Source organism: Pipistrellus hanaki (assembly GCF_964339955.1).
Source record: "Pipistrellus hanaki genome assembly, chromosome: 13".
Taxonomy (NCBI): Eukaryota; Metazoa; Chordata; class Mammalia; order Chiroptera; family Vespertilionidae; genus Pipistrellus; species Pipistrellus hanaki.
This window is the reverse complement of record NC_140515.1, coordinates 26977177-26995069: the sequence shown is the minus strand read 5'-3', so window position 1 is coordinate 26995069 and position 17893 is coordinate 26977177. Positions and strand designations below refer to the sequence as shown.

Sequence of the window (17893 nt, the reverse complement as noted above, 5' to 3'; positions counted from 1 at the left end):
TAGGTCTAAATAATAATAATAATAATAATAATAATAATAATAATAATAATAGTTATAATAGCTATTTATTGAGCCTGACAAATGTACTAAGCTCTACAGCAAGTGCATCTCATGATTATCTCATTTAATCTTTAGGACAACCCAAATGGGGTAGGAGTTACTAGTATTTTTAATTCCCATTTGTCAGATCAGATCAAACTGAAGCTTAGAGGAGTTTCATCACACAGCTAAGGCTAAATGCTGATTTTCAAAGTGTTGTACCTAAGGAGCCACAGCTTCAGCATTGCCTAGAAATCTGTTAGAAATACTCTTTCTTGCCCTAACCAGTTTGGCTCAGTGGATAGAGCGTCAACTTGCGGACTGAAAGGTTCCAGGTTCGATTCCAGTCAAGGACATGTACATTTGTTACTGGCACATCCCCAGTGGGGGGTGTGCAGGAGGCAGCTGATCAATGTTTTTCTCTCATTGATGTTTCTAGCTTTTTATCCCTCTCCCTTTCTCTGTAAAAAAAATCAATAAAATATGTGTATGTTTTTGTTTTGTTTTTTTAAAGAAAAAGAAATACACTTTCTTGGGCTCCACTCCAGACATACTGAGTCAGAAACTGGGGTGGATCCAGCAATCTGAATTTTAACAAACCCTCCAGGTGATTATGATGCACTAGTGTGAAAAACCCTGGGCTGAAAGATGAGCTTGGAGTCTTATTTATTTGTTAATCCTCACCTGAGGATATTTTTTCCATTGTTTTTCAGAGACAGTGGAAGGGAGAGAGGGAGAGGGAGAGGGAGAGGGAGAGGGAGAGAGGGAGAGGGGGAAAGGGGGAAAGGGGGAGAGGGGTAGGGGGAGAGGAGGAGGGGGAAAGGGGGAAAGGGGGAGGGGGAGGGGGAGGGGGACAGAGAAACACATCACTTGGTTGCTCCCCACATGAAACTTGGGGCAGGGATCGAACCTGCAACTCAGGTTTGTGCCTTGGACGGGGAATCGAATCTGACACCCTTCAGTATGCAGGGCTGTGTTCTAACCACTGAGAAAACCAAGACTGAGACTTTTTTTCCTTTTTTAAAAAATATGTTTTTATTAATTTTAGAGAGAGGGAGAGGGATATACTAGTAGAAATAGATCAATGAGAGAGACATCAATTGGCCGCCTCCCACACACTCCCTACTAGGGATTGAGTCTGCAACGGGGCATGTGCCTGACTGAGAATCGAACCAGGCACCCCCTGTTCATGGGTCCACGTTCAACCACTGAGCCACACTGAGCTGGACTCTTTTTTAAAAACTGCATTATTGAGGTATAATTTATATACTATACAATTCTTGCATTTAAGCATACAATTCAATGGTTTTTAGTACACTTATAGGGTTGTGCAACCATCACCAAATAAATTATAATTACATTAATGGATTATGACATTTTTATCTTTTCTGAAAGAAACCCCATATCCATTCCCCAGCCCCAGCCCTACGCAACCACTAATATAGTTTCTACCTTTATAGTTTTGCCTGTTCTGGATATTTCATGTAAGTGGAATCATAAAAATATATGTGTGATTTGCTGTGAATGACTTCTTTCACTCTGCATATATATTTTTAAAGTTCATCCATGTAATAGCACCTATCCTTTTTATTAACAAATAATATTCTATTTATGGATATACCACATTTTTTACTCATTCATCAATTGATGAACACTTGTGTTGTTTCAAATTTTTGGCTATTGTGAATAATGCTATGAACCCTCACATATAAGTTTTTGTATGGATATCTGTTTTTATGTCTCTTGGATACTATATATATGTGCATCTATCTATCTATCTATCTATCTATCTATCTATCTATCTATCTTTCTATCCATCTATCTATCTAGAAGTAGAATTGCTGGGTTATAGATATTACCCTCTAAACACTACACATTTCAGCTAGTCTTAGTCTCTGGTATTATTAAATAATTATATCATTAATAACACCAATATTATTGGTCTTTGTTGCAAAGACCTTTGCTTTTATTATCACAAATCCTCACTCAATCCTTTGACACAGGAATCATTATTCCCTGTAGTACAGGGAGATAAACTGGAGCATATGGGCATAAGGCAATTTGTCTATACTCAGACAGCTAACATGGGCAGTGCTGAAGCCACCACCCACATGGGCCTGTTTTCTGTGCCCTCTGTGCCTGCTGCCATGTCTTGGGCCAGACCCTGTCTCAAAGCTGTTGTAACATGCCTCCTGCCCTCCTTTGGGGCATTTTCTGGGAGTTAGACTGGCCTGAAATCCCAAGGGTAAAGCTGTATACTCACCCATGCTCTTTTGCCCAGCTGGCACTGACGGTCGGGGGAGGGGCTTCCCTCGGGAGCTGGAAATAAAACGAAGGGAGGGCTGAGCTGAGCAGGGCAGCACTATAAGGGTAGGAGGCTGAGGGGGAGGTAAGGATTTGTTTTGTGGTGTTTGTTTCTTGGCTCTTGGAGAGCAGGTGAGGTGGGGCTTGGCAGAGTTTTCTATGGACAGGGAATGGGCGTGAGGAGCGAGGCCAAAACAAGCAGACGTGGGCAGTGAGCTTTCACGGGGAAGGCAGGTCTGAGGAGCCCTCTGCCCCAAGTCCTCAGAAGGAAAGAGTAATTTCACCCGACTGTGGAGGGGGCTTCCTTCCATGGCCGCTCCTTGAGCCCCTTACTCTGCGCCAGGCCCTCGCTGTGCCGGGGGCTAGGATTAGGCAGAACATCTCAGGCCAGGCACCCCGTGCCTAGGGGGCTAAGACAGAAATAGACACTTGGCGAAGAAGCAGGAAGGGCAGGTTGAAGGGGAAATTCTGTAAGCTGTGTATGAAGGCTTTCCGAAGGGTGGAAAGCAATGCAACTGGGGCGTCAAAGCTACAGACATTTAGCTCCGGGACAGAGGAAAGCACTGCAGGTGGAGGGAACTGCCTTTTGCATGCTCGGAACATGCAAAAGCTGGAGCACAGGGGTTTAGAAGACAAAGTGGTAGCAGGTGAGCCTAAAGCTGTCAGCTAGAGCTGTAGTGTGCAGTATGGCTGCCAGGAGCCATAAGACACCATGGCTATTTAAATTTAAATTAGTTAGGTTAAAAATCCAGCCCCTTAGGCATACTAGCAGCATGTTAAGTGCTCAATAGCCACATTGGGCTAGTAGCTACAGAAACAGAGAGAATAGATGCAGACCGTCTCCATCATCCCACCAAGTCCCGTTAGTCAGTGTGAGGCCTCAGGAGGGTTTGGATTGCTCAAGGGCCTACGGGAGAGAGCGGGCTCAGCCTGGGCTGCCGGGCCCGTGAGGCCTGACCCGGGATGTCTCTGGACTGCAGCGGAGGGAACAGTCCCCAGCCGTGGGAGGCGGTGTGACTCACCTCCTGCCAGCATGAAGTGGACTCTGCCCCCAGGGACAGGAATTAACCAGGCCGGGCGTCTTTAGCTCCAACTGGGGATCCCTGATCAGTGCGATCGGAGCCAGAGTCAGAGAAACATGGAGTGAGTGGTACTAGGGAGGGAGGAGCCGCTGAGTGGGGCTGAGCCTGCGCGCGGAGGGGGTCTCCAACCTGGTCACAGTTGGTGTGCACGGGGTTGGACAGAAAAAAGGCTGGGGAAGCTGTCTGTGAATTGAGCGGGGAGAGCGGAGTGGAAGCTTGCTGGATGGGGGTGGGGTGGTTCTGTGTCAGATGATGAGAGAACGGAAACCCTCCCAGTCCACCGTAATGAGCTGTTTCTGCTTCCTTCCCAGGTCCAATGCAGTCCAGCTGACGAGAATGGAATATGCCATGAAGTCCCTCAGCCTTCTCAACCCCAAGTCCCTCTCCAGGTGAGGAGAGCCGAGGGTGGAAGGGAAGGGGGGCTTCCTGTGAGCGGTAGGGCAGAACGTCTCAGATTTCAGTGGCACGTAAGTCACTTGTGTATCTTCGTAAAGTGTGGATTCTGATTCTGGGGGTCTGTAATGGGGCTCAAGATTACCACCACACTGTGCTTGTGCTTTCATTCTTGATCTCTTCTAAACCTCACCACGGCTTTGGGAAGTGGGGATTATTATGCCAAATTAATAGACAAGGAAACTGGGCACAGAGTGGATGCTTTCGATTACCTAGCAAATGGGTAGTGGGGCCAGGATTCTAACTTTGCCTGCCTGACTCCAAAATCCAGGTTCCCTCCACTCCTTTAGTTCTCCGTTGTGTTATGTCAGAGTTCAAAAACATCTTACACTGACGTCAGCTTCGCCACTTCATCTCACTGGACAGGTGAGAGGAGCGAGGCCAAGAGAGGGAAGGGGAATTGGGGGCATGTGAGGTGGGTCTTCTATCACCCTGTTCCTCCTCATGGTCTGAGAACCAGCAGAGTCAGTATCACTTGGGAATTTATTAGACACATAGAATCTCAGACTCTGCCCAGACCTACTGAATCAGAATCTGCATTTCACCGAGATCCCCGCAGGACTTACATGCCCAATAAAGTCTGAGACACACTGAGGTGGCTGACTTTTGAATAAGACTAACCATAGCAGACTTGGTAGGTGGTAGGGGAGGAGGGATATGGTGAGCACGGCCTAGAGGGATTGCTATTGGGGTGAGAGCTGGGAAGCAGCAGGCAGCTTATTCTAATGCCCCAAACCACGCCCCCCCAGGTATGTGGCAGTGAGCACCTCGGTGGTGACCCAGCAGCTGCTGTCGGAGCCCAGCCAGGCACCCCGTGGACCCCTCCGGGCACGACCCTGCAGAGTGAGCACCCAGGACCGGAGTGTGCGGAAGGGCATCATGGCGCACAGCCTGGAGGACCTCCTCCTCAAGGTGAGGGGCGGGCCTGACCTCTGCACAGCCCAACCACGGGGACCTTGGCTCCGAGTTGGCCTGCCTGCTGCCTCTGTCCTCCAGGTCACGAGCTGGAAGTTTAGTAAGGATGAAGTTCATGGCTTACATGGTGAAAAGATTTCCTTTCTTATGCCAGGTCTAGTGGGTTGGCAGTGCCTGCCTGGAGTGCTGCTGACAGGGCGAGGTAGTCTGTTGTTTTCCTGTATCAACATCAGTGGTATTGTCCGAGCATATCTGCTCCCTGCAAGGATCCTTAGGTTGCCTTTCACAGTCGTTCTTAAACATGTAGAAGTACCTGGAAGTTGGGGAAAGGGGCAATATTTTAGACATTCCTTTCTCCATCTCCTCCCTTCTGCCAGGGCAGTTCTCAGTCTGTTTCCCATACTGACCTTCCACGTAAGGATTTTTTGAAAAATACATTTTATTGATTTTTTTTACAGAGAGGAAAGGAGAGTTAGAAACATCAATGAGAGAGAATCATTGATCAGCTGCCTCCTGCACACCCTCTACTGGGGATGTGCCCTTGACTGGAATCAAATCTGGGACCCTTGAGTCCGCAGGCCGATGCTCTATCCACTGAGCCAAACTGGTTAGGGCCCATGTAAGAATTTTTTTAATAGCTATAGAAGACTTTCTTCAAACTGTTAACCAGATAAGCTTCCAGAGGAGAAAACCAAGGATATACAACGCTTGTGGATGGTAGTCACAGCAGGCAAGAATGACAGCCTTCCCCATGTCCACGCTTCCTCTCCATGCTTCCTCCGCTGCCAGGCCTACAGCCTCATCTATTCTGGCTCCACATTAGTCATGTGCCTCACTGCCCCTTATCAGCTCCAGGGGGTGGGGCCCTGCTCATCGGCAAGTCCAGGTGCCTGACACAGATCAAATATTTGAATTAGGCTTCCAATTACTAGTCTGCTTAACATATAAAAACCATAGCTGACCTAACCTAACCCTCTATTCTAGGCTGTCTCCCCCATTTCTCCGAATTAGGTCCATTCTTCCTGGAAGCCAATTTCCCCTCCCCTGGAAGGCTTCCAGTTGTGCCAGACCACATTTCTTGTGCCTTGAATCAAAAGGGCTCTTTCACACTTGAGTCTAGACGCTGCCCTACTTTTCACACTGAGGTTCAGGGACCACCTTGTGCACTACCATGGCTTTGTTAACACGTGGCTTCCCAGACTTCTCCCCCTGAGACTGATCAGGTCATGAGTGAGGCACAGGAACTGTCATTTTAGCAGATTCTTCAGCAGATTCTTGTAGTCAATGAAGTTTGGGAATTCCTAGTCAGAGCCCTAACTGCAGAGGATGCAGGGAGAGGCAGCTTTCTAAGATGGACCATTGGTCAGAAGTGAAGTCTACTTGGAATTAGGAAGACATCATTCTATCTAGACTGACTTTCCAAATTTGGCAACAGAAAGAAAGGAGCAGAGAAGACGAGGGGAGAGAGGGTAAGGAGATATAGTTGGGAGAGAGCAGGGTATGAAGTCCTTTATTGGCTATAGCAACAAACAGTTGGGTTTCATGTTAAAAGGTAACAGTAAGCTCCAGCTGGTTGGGCTCAGTGGATAGAGTGATGGCCTGTGGACTGAGGTGTCGTACGTTTGATTCCGGTCAAGGGAAATGCCAGGGTTTCAGGTACAATCCGCAGTAAGGAGTGTGCAGGAGGCAGCCAATCAATGATTCTCTCTCATCATTGATATTCCTATTTCTCTTTCCCTCTCCCTTCCTTTCTGAAATCAATACAAAAAAAAAGTTTTTTTTAAAGTTAACATTAAGCCATTGGAGGATTTTTTAAAATGAAATGAGATTTTGTAACAATCTCAAACTAACAAAAGTTGCAAAAACAATATGAGACTTCCTGAAGCACTTGAGAGCAAGTTGCTGACCTGATGCCTGTCATTCTTGGATACATCAATGTGTGTTTTCTCCAAACAAGTATATTATCCTATATAATCACAATACAACCATCAAAATCAGGCAAAATACAATCTATACAAAATACAATCTATATAAGGGTAATATGCTAATTAGACCAGATGTCTTCCGGACGACCTTCCAGACATCCGTCCTGACAAAGCCAGGTCTGGGCCAAGCTACCCGCCCCCGGTCCCAGGAGCCTGCAGCTGTGGCTGCAGCCCAGGCAAAGCCACCCACCCATGGTCCCAAGCACCTGCGGCTGGCCGAAGGACGGAATCCTGGGTCCCGGGTGTGAGGCCAAGGCAGAGGCATTTAGGAATGATCAGGCTAGCAGGGGGACAGTTAGGGGTGATCAAGCAGGCAGGCAGAGGTGGTTAGGGGTGATCAAACAGGCAGGCAGAGGGGTTAGGGGTGATCAGAGAGGCAGAAGTGGTTAGGGGCAATCAGGCAGGCAGGCAGGCAAGCAGTTGGAGCCAGTGACCCCAGATTGCGAGAGGCACTTGGACATCCCCAGAGGGGTCCCAGATTGGAAAGGGTACAGGCCGGGCTAAGGGATAGCCCCCTCCCCACCCATGCACGAATTTTATGCACTGGGCCTCTAGTACTATATCACTACCATTTGATCTTGAGACTACATTCAAGTGTTTGCAATTATTCTAATAATGTGCTTTGTAGCAAAAGGACCCAGGTCAGGATCAAGTGTTCTATTTAATTGTGAATCCTTTTATTTTTTAATTTTAATTTATTGATTTTAAAGAGAGATGAAGATGAAGAGACAGAGACATTGATTTGTTGTTCCATTTATTTATGCATTGATTAACTGATTCTTGTATGTGCTCTGACTAGGGATTAAACCCACAACTTTGGTGTACTGGATGATGCTCTAACCAACTGAGCTACTGGCCAGGGAATTGTGCCTCTCTCTCTGTCTCTCTATCTCTGTCTCTGTCTCTCTCTTTCTCTCTCATCATTAAGTAAAAAGAATTTTTAAAGGTACAGTCAGGCTTCTCTATATAAAGCTATTGTTTTTTCCTTTCTGTTATTTTCTAGGGAAGTACTTTGCACTAAGTAAAATCTCATTCTGCATCTAAATTTAAATTTATTTATTTACTTACTAGAGGCCCAGTGCATGAAATTCATGCACGGGGTAAGAGGTGTCCCCTTAGCCTGGCCTGTACCCTCTCTAATCTGGGGCCTCTTGGGGGATGTCCGACTGCCAGTTTGAATCGGGCCTAAACAGGCAGTTGGACATGCCTCTCACAATCTCCTAACGCTTGCCTGCCTGCCTGCCTGCCTGATTGCCCCTAACCACTTCTAACCCATAACCCCTCTGCCTGCCTGCTTGATTGCCCCTAACCATCTCTGCCTGCTTGCCTGATCACTCCTAACCACTTCTGCCTTGGCCCTGCACCTGGGACCCAGGATTCCCTCCTCTGGCTGGCTGCACCCAGGACCTGGGCTTCCCTCCCTCTGGCCAGTCGCAGGCACTTGGGACCCGAGCCGGCTTTGTCTGAGCTGTAGCCACAGCCGCAGGCAACTGGGACCATGAGTGGGCAGCTTCACCCTCTCCTGGGCAGCAGCCTCAGGCGCTGGCACCCCAGACCACAGGCGGGCAGCTTAGCCCAGGCTAGCTTTGTCAGGAAGGACTCCCGGTCTAATTAGCATATTACCTTTTATTAGTATAGTTATCAAAAAGGATTCAAGTATCCCCATTTAAATGAGATATAAGGATGGTAACAGATTATTTATTGATGCTCAAATAGTCCCAGACGGGGCCAGTGGGACTCCTTTCGGCCCTATTTCTGTTTTGCGCTTTCTGACTTTCTGGCACAACAAGGTATTGCAGGCTCATCCTGAACCTTTCCTGTCCTAGCCCTCGAGTTCACCAGTTTTTCTAAGAAGGTCTGCTTCATTTTAGTGAAGAATGGTACTCAGAAAACAAGATCTGAGAGCTAGGTGTGTTCACTGCTGTTGGTGTATTGCTCATCCTAGGCCTATATTAAAAGATTTTTTAAAAAATATATCTTATTGATTTTGTACAGAGAGGAAGGGAGAGAGATAGAAAGCTAGAAACATCGATGAGAGAGAGTCATTGATCAGCTGCCTCTTCCACACCCCCTACTGGGGATATGCCCGCAACCAAGGTACATGCCCTTGACTGGAATCGAACCCGGGTCCCTTCAGTCCCCAAGCTGACGCTCTATCCATTGAGCCAAACCGGTCTTGGCTATATTAAAAGATTTTAAACAGAAAAATATGTTCTCTTATGAATCCAAGTAAGAAAAGTAAAGTGAAAATCCTACTATTCCGAGAGAACTAATGGTGTAACTGTGAGTGCCCTATATAGTCTATCCTTATATATTACTTAAATGGGGTTATGTAGTATAGAGCTGACTTTTTATCCTATAACATGTCCTGGTTCTCCTTCCATTTTAATTAGTATGGTATGAATTTTAGTAAATGCACACTATGGACTATGGACTCTGCCAAATGACTTTTACATATAGCATTTCTTATAATCATCACCTTGAGGCAGCTACAATTATTCCCATTTTCTAGGGGCAGAGGCCAAGTGTATTCACTGGGATTTAAACTAGGCTATCATCTCAGACTTTTGCATTTAATTGTTATGACGGTTCTAATGTATTTGCCTCAACTTTTTAGATTATGAAACGAGTTTAGAGAAATGAGGTGACTTAGGTTCAGAACAATGAAGTAGAGAAGCTAGAATTCAAACCTATGTCTCTTTATCACTAGAGTTGCACTATTCAATGCAGTAGCTACTACGGTAGTTATATGTGATTACTAATTTATCTAGTTGAAATTGAGATGTGTTTACATATGAAGTGCATATAAGATTTTGAAGACAATATGGAAAAAAATGTAAAATCTTATAAAATTTTTATTGTAGTTATATATTTTTAGATTGAATTAAATATATTACAAGTAATTCTACCTGTTCTTATTTTAATGTGGCTATTAGAAATTTTATTTATTTATTTATTTATTTATCCTTACCAGTGGATATTTTTTCGATTGATTTTTAGAAAGAGTGGAAGGGAGAGAGGGGGAGAGAGAGACACACACACATCAATGCGATAGAGACACATCAATTGGTTGCCTCCCTCAGGTGCCTAGACAGGGATAAAACTTGCAACCCAGGTACATGCCCTTAGCAACACCGGCCAGGGTATGCTATTAGAAAATTCAAACCAATGGAATAGAATTGAAAGTCCAGAAATAAACCCATGTATCTATGGTCAACAGAACGGGATAAAATATTTGTGAATCACATATCTCATAAGCATTGAGTATCAAGAATATATAAAGAACTCATAACTCAATAATAAAAAGACAGCCTATTTAAAAATGAACAAAGAGTTTGAGTGGATGTTTCTGTAAAGAATATAATACAGCCCTGACCAGTTTGGCTTAGTGGATAGAGCATTGGGCCATGGTTTCGGGTTTGATTCCAGTCAAGGGCATGTACCCTGGTTGCAGACTCAATCCCCAGTAGGGGGCGTGCAGGGGGCAGTGGATCGATGTTTCTCTCTCATCAATGTTTCTCTCTATCCCTTTCCCTTCCTCTCTGTAAAAAAATCAATAAAAATATATATTTTAAAAAGAATATAATACAAATGGGTAACAACACATGAAAATGTATTCAACATCTTAGTCATTAGGGAAATGTAAACCAGAATCACTTCATTAGCCTGACTAAAATAAAAGATAGACAATAACAAATGTTGATGAGGTTGTGTAGAAATTGGAATCCTCATACATTATTGGTGGGAATATAAAATGATGTAGCTGCTTTTGAAAACAGTTTGGTAGTTCTTTAAAAAGTTAAGTACGATATTGACTATATGACTCAGCAGCGTCACTCCTATGCATACATCCAGGAAAACAGGACATATATTTTCACCCCAAAATTTGTACATGAATAACAGCATTATTCGTGATACTCAAAAAAAGGGAAACCATCGTAAGTCTATCAATTGATGAATCAATAAAAAATGTAGTATATCTATAATTTAGAATATGATTCAACCATAATAAAGAGTGAATCATGTTGCAACATTGATGAACCTTGAAACATAGTAAGAAGCCAGTGTAAAAAGACCACATAATATATGATTCTGTTTATCCGAAATAAAGGTCCAGAACTGCCAAATCCTATAAAATAGAAGTTGTCATGGGTTGGAAAATGGGGAATGACTACTAGTGGGTACTGGGTTTCTTTTGATTCTGAAATAAGATAGTGGTGGTGGTTGTAAAACTTTGTGAATGTGTGAAAAACACTGAATTCAATACTCTAAAAGGTCAAATTTTATAGCATATGAGTTCTATCTCAATAGAAATTTACATATGTGACTTCCATTACATTTTTACTGGACATCACTCTTCTAGAATATTAACCATGATGCCAGGCACCAGGAGATACCATACTACATCTTTGGGTGGTGATCTCACAGCAAGAGCCTGAGCTGCAGTCCCATTCCACAGACCCGGGCCCCTTGTTCTTTCCCTGTGATGTGATGTGGGTCTTCCCCATCCCAGCCCTGTGGCTGCATGGGGGTGGCAGAAGCATCACCAACCTTATTCCCCAGGTTCGGGACACCCTGATGCTGGCAGACAAGCCCTTCTTCCTGGTGCTGGAGGAAGACGGCACGGCGGTGGAGACAGAAGAGTATTTCCAAACCCTGGCAGACGACACAGTGTTCATGGCGCTCCGGAAGGGGCAGAAATGGCAGCCCCCATCAGACCAGGTGAGGTGCCACCTGTGGAGGGAGGGCATTGGGAATCAGAAGTCCTTGAGGGGTGCCAACCACACACTTGTCTCCATGCAGGCCTCTAGGTACCAGCTCTCCCTCTCCCGTACGCCTGTCAAGAAGATCGATGTGGCCCGTGTAACTTTTGACCTGTACAAGCTGAACCCACAGGACTTCATTGGCTGCCTGAACATAAAGGCAACTCTCTATGGCACATACTCCCTTTCCTACAATCTTCACTGCTACGGGGCCAAGCGCGTCATGAAGTGAGTGGCTTGGGATTCGCTGGGGGCAGGGTGGGTATGCAGCAATGAGAGAGCCCCTATCTGCTCACGTGGGCCTCAGCCTTTTAGGGCCTGACAACGCATGACCGCATGCGCTAGATCTATGGCTGAACTAGTGCTTTACATTTCACTAATGTAAGCCAAAGGGGTACACATACTCCAGGTAGAACTGGGATACATTCAGTTTTTCTAATTATTTTCTATTATAACAAATTTTTTTCACTTAAAATAGTATGTTTTCCTAAGTAGTTTTCTAATCAACTATTAAAATGAACATGTGTCTAAGATTTTATTGAATTCACTAATTAATGAGGGAAAAGAAGTTACAATCAGTTCCAGGGAGAATTCAAAACCCCACCTATATGTATGTCCATCAAGAATGCTGAAATAGCCCTATCCATTTGGCTCAGTGGATAGAGAGCATTGGCCCAAGGACTGAAGGGTCTCGGATTTGATTCTGGTCAAGGGCGTGTACTTTGGTCGTGGGCTTGATCCCCAATAGGAAGCATGCAGGAAACAGCTGATTGATGTTTCTCTCTCATCAATGTTTCTAATTCTCTATTCTTCTCCCTTCCTCTCGGGGGGAAAAAAAAAGTATATTTAAATATATATATATATATTTTATTTCAGAGAATTTCAAACTCTTTTTATGTGTAGATGTTTATGGTTCTGTCTTTCTGCCCCCATCCCTACCTCGACCAGAATTTATTTATGTTTGTTTGTTTATTTTTAGAGACAGAGGAAGGAAAAAACATTGATTGGTTGTTCTATTTATTTATGCATTCACTAGTTGCTTCTTGTATGTGCCCTAACCAGGGATAGAACCCGCAATCTTAGCATATCGGGACTAGCCAGGGCCTCCACCAGAATTTATTGAATGAAGGTTAATAGAAGACAAGTTTTAATATCAGCCAGGAAGTACTTATTTTCTTTTTGTTTTCCCCTCCTGATCCTACCCCCTGAGATTGACACCACTAGTGACTCTCACCTATCTTTTAAACAGATTTGGCTAAAGACTTAGTTAAAGCAGTCAAGTATTCAACCAGTTACTCTTGATCCCACCACATTTCTCCCCCCCCCCCTTTTTTTTTAATATATATTTTATTGATTTTTCACAGAGAGGAAGAGAGAGAGATAGAGAGTTAGAAACATCGATGAGAGAGAATCATCGATCAACTGCCTCTTGCACACCCCCTACTGGGGATGTGCCCGCAACCAAGGTACATGCCCTTGACCGGAATCGAACCCGGGACCTTTCAGTCCGAAGGCCGATGCTCTATCCACTGAGCCAAACCGGTCCCGGCTCCCCTATTCTTTTACACATCAGATCCCACGTTAAGTGATTTGTGCTTTTTCAACCTCCTAACCCTGTGTGGGATCACTATGACCCCAGAGTCTACAACAGATGTTGTGAAGGGCTGAGTTATGATCTTCAGGTTTTGTAGACCAATATAACATGAGATGTTAGATCATGTTATATTGGTTAGCCCAAGTAGTATTACAAAAATAATAGGTCTTGTTGGACCCAAGGGTCTCGGGTTAGATTCCTGATTAAGGGTATGTACTTTAGTTGTGGCTCAATCAGAGTACATGCAGGAGAAAACCAATCAATGTGTCTCTCTCCTAAACGTTTCTTTCTCTCTCTCTTCCTCTCCTCCCTCCCTTCCACTCTCTTTAAAAACCAATGGAAAAAATATCCTCCAGTGAGGATTTAAAAAAATAAACAAATAAATAAATGGCCTTGTTAAGTGAGCTTGAATTTTGGACATCTCAGTGAAGGTACAGTTGCAGGTAATGCCTGTAGACCCTTTCCCATTTGCTGGGGGAAGGCAGCATCTGTTCCTATCTGCATATCACTTTGCAAGTTATGGGATTATTAAAGGAGCAAGGGGAGGAGCATTGAGGAGATGCAGCCGGGAGTTTTCTCTGTTTTAACTCTACCCCCTTCTCACTCCATCCAGGGAAGCTCTTCGTTGGGCCCTCTTCAGCATGCAGGCCACAGGCCACATGCTGCTCGGCACCTCCTGTTACATGCAGCAGCTTCTGGATGCCACAGAGGAAGGGCAGCCCCCTAAGGTCAAGGCCCCATCCCTCATCCCGACCTGTCTGAAGATACTGCAATGAAGGCCCAAGTCCTCGAAGGCCTTCTCCAGCCAACGACTAGCCTGGGAATCCCATGCTCGGTGGGTAGCGCCCACAAGCCTGGCAGTTAGAGAGCTTCTTATCTCCCTACATCTCCCTCACCCACACAGGACAGCGAACGTGGAAGCAGGAGGAAGGGCTGGACACCTGGGATGGGATGGCCAAAGGAGAGCTGAGGGCTTTTGTCCGGGCCTAGCTCCTCCCTGTCCAAGGTAGTTTAGCTGACCAAGACTGTTCGCCAGCAAGCTAGGCATCAAGTCTGCCCCTCAGCTACTGGTCTTCACATGCTATACCTTCATCACACTCCTGGCCCCCATCCCTAACAGTCCTGAGTGAACGGTCAGGCCCATTAACATATGAGATTAGAGATTTATTGGCAATAAATGACTTATGCTGATACATCTTTGCCTGTGTTCTTTGGAGATGAGGGTGGAGTTCTCTCTGGAAGGTTAGACAACAGGTCTAAAGGAAAAGAGGAATCTATTGTCAAACCAGCCTCCAAAATGTGGGGTTACAGGAAACAGCACTTGTTTTGCCAAAAATGTCCGCTTAATCAAAGACTTGAGCAAACCATATCATCCATACACAAAGTAACAATTTACAAAAGAAATCTGCCTATCAGAAGGGCTTTGATTGGCAGGGTGGGATTAAGGCACTCTTTTAACTTCTCACTGTTGCATTTTATTACAATCTTTTAAAAAAATATATTTTTTTCTTGATTTTTTTTTCCCCAGAGAGGAAGGGAGAGGGATAGAAAGTTAGAAACATCAATGGGAGAAAAACATTGATCAGCTGCCTCCTGCACACCCTCTACTGGGGATGTGCCCACAACCAAGGTACATGTCCTTGACCGGAATCGAACCTGGGATCTTTCAGTTCGCAGGTCAACACTGAGCCAAACCAGTTATGGCTTATTACAATCTTTTCAGTGTTTAGGTGGTAAAGCACTAACCAAGATGTAACACAGCTCTCAGTCAATGCCTTCCCCAGCTTGCCAGACAGTTCAGAACTTTCAGCCTCAGTTTTTCAAAATGAGCTGCTAGGTAGACACAAAAAATTATTAATTTCTCATCAGTGTGAGCTGGCATTTTTCAACATAGGACAACTCAAGCAAGAGATGTTTGCAGTGACCACGCTTTAGTCTGTAACTCTCAGATTAAAAATCAATAGAAAAAAACATCTGACTCTTACTTAAGGTCTATTTGGGTTTATTAAGGACAAAGACAAAGGCCTGGGTTGGAGAGTAAATGCTGGCAGCTGACCCATGCCCTGCAGCACGTGTGGGAGGAGCTGCCAGAGCTGGCAAAACACTTCCTATTCTGGGCTTTCCTGCACTTGCAGGTATGGCTGGAGGCTTGGCTCAGGGCCATCCCGGCTCCATGGGGTGGCCCTTCTCACATGGAGGCCTGTTGTTCCTATCAGCACAGAAACTGTTTCTGGTCGCCCTTTGCCAAGTCTGTGGCCCACCTGTGCCTCCTGTCAAGTTAGTCACGCACCGAGTTGGGCTGGGGTGGAAGAGGCTTGGACTGTGTCTCCACTCCCCCTCCTTGTGAGGGTCAGGGCTTCACAAAGGAGTGCTGAGCGACTGACTCTTGACACAGAGCCCTCCCAGCCCAGGAAAACTGAGGTTCTTCCTTTTCTTCAAAGAGCGTGGGGATGAGCGGAGTCACACCGGCAGTGGGCAGTGAACAGAAGACAGGCCGTGATGAGTCGAGCACGCGGAGGGAAAATTTCAGAGTGTGGGAGCTCAAGCCTCAACAGGGTCAGCAGCCAGGCCTAGTGGAGGAATGGTCCCGCCGGGGGCCGGTGGAGGAGAGGTCTGTTGCAGGTAGAGCAGGCAGCGTCCCAGCCACTCAGCCTTAGTCTCCCCATCTTGCTCAAGCTGGCACAGGCGACCTTCCAAAAAAAAGGATTCTAAAATACCGTGGGGCCTACCCTGACTGGGTAGCTCAATTGGTTAGAGCATCGTCCGCATACACCACGGTTGGAGGTTCGATCCCCAGTCAGGGCACATACAAGAATCAATCTATGAATGCATAAGTAAGTGAAACAACAAATTGGTGTTTCTCTCTCTCATCTCTTTCTCTAAAATCAATAAATAAAAATTTAAAATCCCATGGGACTTGCCCTAGCTGGTTTGGCTCAGTGGATAGAGCATTGGCCTGTGGACTGAAGGGTCCCAGGTTTGATTCCAGTCAAGGGCACATGCCCAGATTCCGGGCTTAATCCCCAATGGGAGTGCAGGAGGCAGCCAAACAATGATTCTCTCTCATCATTGATGTTTCTCTCTCTCTCTCCCTCTCCCTTCCTCTCTGAAATCAATCCTATATAATAAAAGGGTAATATGCAAATTGCCCCCTCTACTGGGAGTTCCACCTGAATTGGACCAGAAGGCTGGGCTGGCCCACCAACCCCCTTCAGCCCCTCCCCCAGGCCGGCCTGATCAGATCACCCTGATCGGGGCTGGCCACTGGACCCCCACCCATGCAGGAATTCATGCACTGGGCCTCTAGTAATAAATAAAAAAATACCATGGAACCTGTGACAGAGCAAAGTTATGTCCAAGCCCCAAACAAGATAAAACCACACCACCTGCATCATTGCCAAAGTTCTTGCTAGTCCTTTCTCTATTTGCCCACATCTACTTAAGAATTGGTTATTTAAATATTTGAATTAGAAAAAGTTCTTGAGGTATAACTTACATATACTAAAATTTACCCTTTTAAGGTATATACTAGTAGTTCAATTAACCCTGGGCAAATTGATACAGGACGTAGCCACCACTTCCAGCTTGCCAAAAAGCTCCTTTATTCCCCTTTCTAGTCAATCCTATTCCCCCACCCACTCCAAGCCCTTGGCATCGACTTGGTTTTCTGCCAAAATAGTTTGCCTTTTCTAAAATGTCATGTATATATAATCACACAGTCTCTTAAAAATTTAGTTCTATCAAATTCCAGTTTTGAAATTTTTTATTATTTTAAAAGTTTTATGAAACTTAGTCTTTTATGCTTGATTTAGATATTTAAACTAGATATGTGTGTGTGTGTGTGTTATATATATATGAAATATATCCATGAGATAAAAAATTTAAGAAGTTCCAAAGGGAAAACATATTTATTCATCTTCTCACTTCTGATTCCTTCTCCAGAAGCAGCCACCTTGTTTTTGTGTGTCCATTTGAAACCGGACACAAAACAGGTCCGGGGCTGCCTGTCACTACTTGAGCCAAATTAAGCAGAGACAAGGTTGAATTACGTGAGCATTTAATCCAATAATGCCAGCTGTATGGAGAGAGCAGCAGGTCATCCTGAAAATTCTGCTCTAACATCTACTAGTTGGCTGGTTATATATGGATAAAGAAGAAGGGCGACATGCAAGGGGGGAGGGAGATAGAGGAAGGTCTGCAGGATCCATGATCCCTGTGTCTCCTTCCAGGATCTTGAAGTCCAATAACAAAGTAGTTAACTTACTATGATGTTAAAAACCAGCTCAGCCTGTTCCTGGGACTGGAGAATGGTCAGCATTCCTGAGGTGAATTCCCAGGGGGGGTCAGGGTCCAGGAACAGCAACCAATTCAAGTGTTTCCTGTCCTTGATTTGCTCTCAAAAGGAATTTTTTTTTAATAAAGGACCTATCCAAGCTCCAAGGCATTGTATCTTTTTACAGCCTTGTTTTTCTTCTTATGACAGATTCTCCAGTTTCCCAGGATCTGTAAGGAAACCTGTTCTAGCCCGCCCAGCGGTGTGGCACTGTGGTTGAGCAGACCCACGCACCAAGAAGTACAATTCTCTGTTGGGGATATGGGCTCGATCCCCAGCAGGGGGCATGCTGGGGCAGCCAATCAGTATTGCATGGATGTTTCTATCTCCTTCTCCTTCTCCCTTCCTCTTTCTCGCAAATCAATAAAAACACATTTAATTTTTTTTAAATACCTCTTACCTATAGATAGTAAAATAAATAATCA

General features: G+C 45.1%; 1 protein-coding gene across 5 annotated transcripts; it reads left to right on the top strand.

The window, feature by feature from the left end:
* The first annotated feature begins 2346 nt into the window (after positions 1–2346).
* Positions 2347–14326, top strand: CIDEC (cell death inducing DFFA like effector c). 5 transcript variants are annotated; one of them, XM_084902015.1, is made up of 6 exons: positions 2347–2409; positions 3737–3814; positions 4628–4790; positions 11342–11500; positions 11582–11769; positions 13749–14326. In XM_084902015.1, exons 2-6 carry the CDS (start codon positions 3762–3764, stop codon positions 13909–13911), a joined length of 726 nt encoding a protein of 241 aa, XP_084758141.1. In that variant the 5' UTR covers positions 2347–2409; positions 3737–3761; the 3' UTR covers positions 13912–14326. The 5 variants fall into 5 exon arrangements, with proteins under 5 accessions (XP_084758141.1, XP_084758138.1, XP_084758139.1 ...); XM_084902012.1 differs by having other exon boundaries at positions 2353–2428; XM_084902013.1 differs by lacking the exon at positions 2347–2409 and adding an exon at positions 2438–2475.
* The last annotated feature ends 3567 nt before the right edge of the window (positions 14327–17893 follow it).

What these genes read in the sequence shown, in the direction of transcription:
- CIDEC (XM_084902011.1), top strand. An exon ending in GGCAGCCCCCATCAGACCAG is followed by an intron (nt 11,501 to 11,581) that starts GTGAGGTGCCAC and finishes GTCTCCATGCAG; the next exon opens with GCCTCTAGGTACCAGCTCTC. An exon ending in GGGGCCAAGCGCGTCATGAA is followed by an intron (nt 11,770 to 13,748) that starts GTGAGTGGCTTG and finishes CACTCCATCCAG; the next exon opens with GGAAGCTCTTCGTTGGGCCC.